Below are 6,003 nucleotides of genomic sequence, written 5' to 3'. Positions count from 1 at the left end.
CAAATACCCAGTCTAAACCTCCCATGGTGCAACTCGAGGCTGTTTCCTCTCATCCTTTCGCTTGTTACTTGGGAGGAGAGACTGACACCCACCTCCCTATGCCCTCCTGTCACGTAGTTGTAGAGGGCGATAAGGTCTCCCTTAAGCATCCTTTTCTCCAGACTAACCCCCCCCAGTTCCCTCAGCCACGTCTCGTAAGACTTGTGCTCCAGACCCTTCACCAGCTTCGTTGCTCTTTGGACACACTCCAGCACCTCTGTCCTTCCTGTAGTGAGGGGCCCGAAACTTAACATTTGAGGTGCAGCCTTTTAAAATAGAGAATATGAAGATTCATAAAGTCACTTGGACTTTATTTTCAGAACTATGCTTTCTACCAGTGCTTCTTCTGCACTTGAAACTTGTTCAAAGATGTATTTTTCTAGGCTTCTAGTTTTGGCTCTCTTCACTGTCACTGTCAGACTCTCACATTCTTAGCAAAAGGCTGTGGTGTCTGGTCAATACTTGGCTTTCACAAATGTCATTTAAACAAAAAGTGCATGCATTGAAACTAAGCTTTATTTAAATCCATAATCTTGTCATGGAATGACTTGAAAATATTTGTTTATAAAGCATCTTTTTCTGCACTTTTGCAGCACTTGTGCTGCAAAAGAATGCTTTTATTTTCATCAAAATAGGATTTAGTAATACAACTTTCAGACTTCTGAGAAGTCTGATTACTTAAGTAATCTTACTTATCTCAGTTGCAAGAAGGACTTTATTGTGGAGGATTGGTTACTTTTCATAGAGGAAATGAAGCTACAGGGAGGCAGTTAGTGGCAGGCTTTAATCTGTTAACAGTGTGGCTTGTGGAAAAGCCAATACAGAACTACTTCTAAAACAGAAAACTTAAAATTTTTTGGGGTTTGGATTTTGATGTTGGAAACAACACTGATCATTCTATCAGAAACGCCCCATGTTCTTACAGTAAGATTTGGAGCCAGGCACCTGCAGTGTTTGGTGAGGTTACACAAATCAGCTGCTGTTGGAGCCTGTTCTCTTTCTTAACTGCCAAACAGGCGTGCTGCTCCCTCCCTGGCTGTTGCCTTTAACTAACTCCATTTCCTGTAGTATGAATGTCATCCAGCTTTAGCTGAATGCTTGTGTTGCCCTTCTTGGAGGAAGTTGGCTGGTTTTCAAAGAATGTGCCTGGCTTACTCATGTACGTAACGGTTCCGTTACATTTGCTTTGTGTAATTTGTGTACACAGCAATGTCTTTTGTACACTTGGTTAACTTTGAGTGAGGGTTGGGTTTTTTCTGGGGTTTTACAACAAATTGTAACTATATTCAGAGCTTTTTTTAAAAAAAAATTTGTGTCAGAACAGTCAGATAGCTAACATCATGGAAAGCATTTTGTTCAAATTTAGTGTCTAAAATGAGCTTGTGTTGATTTCAACTAACTTGGCTGTCAATAAAGAGTAAGAAATTACTCTCTGAAGAAGAGTTGGAAAATCACTGTTTCCTGTTCTTGATATGTGTATTTTCATCTCATGGGTAAGATGAAGGGACTGTGAAATGAAATGGTCTTCTGTTTAAAAGTTACAGTTGTACAGAGCAATACCCTCACCCTAAAGCTACAGCCCCTGCCAGCTCTTGTCAGCCAGCTAAGCATACGCTGCTGATAGTTTAAGCCAGCCTGTGCTGGAGCAGATGAGCTGCAGCTCACCTTTGGTTTTAGTGACTGGCTGTTGGTGGAGGGGACCCTTGAAAAGCAGAGATGAATAAAGAGAGCTTTGCCTGGAGCAACTTTAAATAGAAGCTGTATTGGTTTTGTTGTATTGGTTTTTTTTTTCCCCCCAAAAAATATAAAAGCTTCATACTAATGAGGCTAATGCTAGTAAATATTTCCTATAGCAGTGTGGCAAAACCCCTGAAGTGAATGATTGCCCATGTAAACTTAGATAAGGTGCTATTACTTCCCAGAATAAGGAAAATTGCATGTATTACTGTGCCTAAACTGGGAATTCACCTCATCCCCTTTCTCAATCTGAGACTTCCTTAGATTGCAAAATGCCTACATTGCAGTATGTTTGCAGAATTTGCTTGCATTTATAGATCTTTAGAATTAAAGGGCAATCCGTTTGAGGTTGCTTTCTATGTTAACTATATCAGAATGTACAAACCTGGACGATGGTCTCCCAGGTGCCCTTGTATGTGTTATGTTTATCCAGTGTGCACACGCAGCCCCTGTGCCAGAAAGGAATATTCCACTCATGCTCTGCTACGTGCTCAGAGGCAGCTTGCCTATTTGTGTTGCAAAAGCGACAGTTTTGGCAGCAGCTTGTTTCTGTAGCCTGTGACTTGGAAAGCAGGCCAAGAGGATAGGGGAATGCAGGCGCAGTGGATTCAGGAAAGCAGCACTCGGGCTGTTCCTTGCTGGAGCACAAAGCTGATGCTTTGTCTCAGTTACTGTAGGGAGCTCCAGCATTGTTGTCCCTGCTGCTGTCCTCCTTTGTTAGAGACAAGTCGAGGGGATGCAATCCGATCTAAAGATCCCCTCCAGCACCTACTTTCTTGCAATTATCTGTCTGTTTCTGCTCTTTGCAGAAAATTTGGAGAAAATGTGAAACACATCAACCTCAGAAATATCCCCTATGGTCTGAAATGTCTGAGTTCTTGTAGAGGAAAGTTCCTTAAGTCAGTTTTGAAGGCAATGCTCTGTCCTAGGTCCCCGGGCAAAAAGGCATATGTTAGTGAGCCTGCCCCAGCTTACAGGAATCATTTTCCAGGGGTTTTTTTTGTTGTTGTTTTTCCAAATCAAAACCAGAAAGGTGACAGAGAGGTCTACTTGTGGCCAGCAGAGAAGGCACATGAGCTGACGTGTACTCTAAGGGCATGTCATCACTAGGATGTGCATAGAGTTGCAGCAAAACACAGCACTCCAGTCTCTACAGTAACAGAGCTGTTAAATTTCAGATTCATGGGCAGTGGGGGAAAAAATTATGTGGCCACCTGTTTTTTTCAAGATTTCTTTGTCCATTGGGTTAGGGTTTACATTCTTGTCTCATTGTTCCCTTTGGAGACACAGTGTACTAGAGAATGTCCTGCCAACTCCAGGCCTGTCTGTGGAAAACGTGTCTTCTTCCTTTAAGCTAAATTCTTGTCTGAAGTCCAGTGATGCTCAAGGAAGTTAACTGCTGACATTTTGTTACCTCATTTTGTTATTGCACCTCTTTTATCTCATGCCTCTGCCCTTCAGCTCTAGCAGCCAATTTATAAAGAGAGATAAGAATGGGGCAACCACACATACCTTTCTGCAGAGAATTTAAAGGAGCTCTCCTGGACTTGTTAAATAACGTATGAGACCACACAACAGGGAGACATTCTGCACATTCATTCTACAGTGCAACTGCACTCAAACCCAGAGCTTTCTGCAGGGGAAATAGTGGTGTCAGCTGTTAACCAAGGGAAACAAGCAGGCTCCTAAGCAGAGAGAGCACAGTGGGTACTCCAACTGTGAACTGTGACAGTAAGGCCTGACAGTTAATATATCAATCTTAAAATCTAGCACAGTTGTGTCTGTATGGATCTGAACTTTCCCTTAGGTAAAATGTTTACTGCTGCATCAAAAAGTCTCCTTAGGTTAGCCCACTTGAGCCCCACTGAGCTGCTGTTGCAACAGGATGGCTGGAAGTCCCTCGAGAAGTGTCTGTGAGAACAAGCAAAGGCAGGACAAACCATTCAGGCCTTCCTTACAGTGGCATGTGTGTGTGCTGTCTTAAAGCATTATCAGCAGGGACACTGGTGTATGCAGTTTGCTTTGCAACAGAGTTAAAAGCAATGCTTCATGTTTTCCATTCCATCAACTCTGGGATCCATCTTGTCATCCCAGCACTCGTGGGAATTCCACTTAGCAGTTCCTGCAGCTGTTCTGTTAACACAGCTGACTGTTCCTTGTGCCCAGACACAGACCCGACCTTGTGCTTCAATGTACAGGAGGGATGATGAGGCTCCTTCTCCTTCGAGCTCTGTCCAGCACAAGAGCAGAACAAAAGTGTCACCCTTAAGCCAACTGTAACACTTCAAGCGCACAGAACATTTCAGTCTTGGAGGCAGTTTCTCAGCCTGATTGTTATGAAGAGCAAATAGTCCTGTGGAGACCTGAGTAGGCACCACATACTTTCTAAAAAATTGTGTAAACAAGAGTTTTGAACTTTCAGTAAGGATAAGGACAGGCTTACTGTAATGATTTCTGTGTTGTAAGTGGAGTGGTGGGGGGGAATTCCCAGCCATGGGTATCCTTTCCAATTTCCTCTTTTGAGGGGTTTGAATTGCTTATAAATACCCTCTCAGAGAGCACATAAGACAAGCTCCATCTCCTTTGGCTTTGCCTCTCTGCAGTGGTGAGTGATATTCTGAATTTGTGAGCTATATGCAGTGTTTTTAGCTGGTATTTGGGAACAGGACTAATGCTTTAGCATGTGGGGCTTCTCTGTGCTCATGAGCTTGTGGTCGCACAGAGGACATCCCTCCTTGTTGGGGGAGCAGCGGGTTCCTGGGCTGCCATCAGCGCTGGGGCAGCTGCCCGGGCACAGCTGTGGGTGTGATGGATGTCAGCAGTCTCTCAAAGGTGCTCCAGAACTGCTCATCTCTCTGTCTTACAGCTTTGTGTCAGGCTTGGGCCAGGAACGGGAACCATGAGGCTCTGTGTCTGCCTTGTGTTGCTCTCCCTTCTGTGTGCAAGTGTTGACATGTCACCACTACGTGAAGGTGGAAAATTTGTCTTGGATGCACTGGGAGGTAAGCTGGGGTCACCACGGGCCTTTTTCTCAGGAACCCCTTCCCTGAGCACAAGTTGCCAGCAGTCGGTGGACGTGGTCCTCAGAGCCAAGAGGTCTGCAACTCCACATTAGGGACCCTGCTGGTTTCTGCTGCTGGAACTGGGCCTTGATCAGCCCCCGCAGGCCCTTTACGTGGGCACAGCCCTGTCTAAGGGCCGATGTGGAGAAGGGCTTGTCTGTGTTACTGCTCCTTGGGCCCTTCAGCTCCTGGCTGAAATGGTACTTTTGGTAAAATGGTAATTTCTGGGATGACTCTTCAAAGTCAACATCATCTGTTTCTCTTGCTTGCTTCAGGGGCACGGGATATGTACAGAGCATATCAGGACATGCGTGAAGCAAATTATAAAGGTGCTGACAAATATTTCCATGCTCGTGGGAATTATGATGCTGCCCAAAGAGGACCTGGCGGTGCTTGGGCAGCTAAAGTGATCAGGTAATGGAGCATATTTGTCTTGTTAACAGTGAGTTACTAGGGATGCAGGCACTGCAGTTGGCACAAAGTCCTTTTTGACTTGTATTCAGCTTTTGACCTAGAAGGACAGTGGAGGGGAGGGGTTGCAGTTAATGTCTGAACAGCCTCTCTATAGAACAGTGGCTCTCCTCCCACATCAGCCTTTCTTCTTGTCCTCCCAAGAGGGTAGATTCCTTACCTCTGCATTTCTTCTGATAAGGAACTCTCTGTCCTTGCTGGTTCGTTTCCGTAACAGTTACAGATTCCACTGTGGTGCTCAGGCAAGGACTGAATATGTGCTTGCATCTCACTTTGACAAGTCCCGTGGAAAAGCTAGTTTGACGTGAGGTGATCAGCACGAAGTAGAGTTAAAAGCTGCTTGGTTCAGGCGGCCTTTTTGCTTCCTGCTAGTGACGCCCGGGAAAAGTGGCAAAGCGACGTGAGTGGCAGAGGTGCAGAGGACACCCGGGCTGACCAGGAGGCGAATGCGTGGGGCAGAAACGGCGGGGATCCCAACCGCTACAGACCTGCGGGCCTTCCCAGCAAATACTAACGCTGCCCCCGCGGGGGGCAGCTCTGCTCCCCTCTTACACCTCTTCTGTGTAGCCGAATAAAGACATTTTCCTGAAAACTGCTCCGTGTCGCTGCTGGCTCTCCTCCGGGGTGGGACCGCGAGCCACGGCGCCGGCTCCGAGGGCAGCGGGACGCTCTCGCGGGCCGGCGCGGCGGTGTC

The 6,003-nt window shown here is 45.9% G+C and overlaps 1 protein-coding gene across 1 annotated transcript; it reads left to right on the top strand.

Moving 5' to 3' along the window:
* Window positions 1-2,952: 2,952 nt before the first annotated feature.
* LOC113481114 (serum amyloid A protein-like) lies at window positions 2,953-5,924 on the top strand. Its single transcript, XM_026850440.1, has 4 exons — window positions 2,953-4,381; window positions 4,643-4,778; window positions 5,114-5,252; window positions 5,682-5,924. The coding sequence occupies exons 2-4, from the start codon at window positions 4,676-4,678 to the stop codon at window positions 5,821-5,823; spliced, it is 384 nt and encodes a 127-aa protein (XP_026706241.1). The 5' UTR covers window positions 2,953-4,381; window positions 4,643-4,675; the 3' UTR covers window positions 5,824-5,924.
* The last annotated feature ends 79 nt before the right edge of the window (window positions 5,925-6,003 follow it).

Source organism: Athene cunicularia (genome assembly GCF_003259725.1).
Source record: "Athene cunicularia isolate RWA chromosome 5 unlocalized genomic scaffold, athCun1 chr5_part2, whole genome shotgun sequence".
Lineage (NCBI taxonomy): Eukaryota > Metazoa > Chordata > Aves > Strigiformes > Strigidae > Athene > Athene cunicularia.
The sequence above is the reverse complement of the archived record's forward strand: the minus strand, read 5'-3'. Positions and strand labels throughout refer to the sequence as shown.

Excerpts from the sequence above, each read along its gene's own strand:
- LOC113481114 (XM_026850440.1), top strand. The coding sequence starts at position 4,676 with ATGAGGCTCTGTGTCTGCCTTGTGTTGCTCTCCCTTCTGTGTGCAAGT. Across the intron at positions 4,779-5,113 it reads TGTCTTGGATGCACTGGGAG|GGGCACGGGATATGTACAGA; the intron begins GTAAGCTGGGGT and ends TGCTTGCTTCAG. Across the intron at positions 5,253-5,681 it reads TGGGCAGCTAAAGTGATCAG|TGACGCCCGGGAAAAGTGGC; the intron begins GTAATGGAGCAT and ends GCTTCCTGCTAG.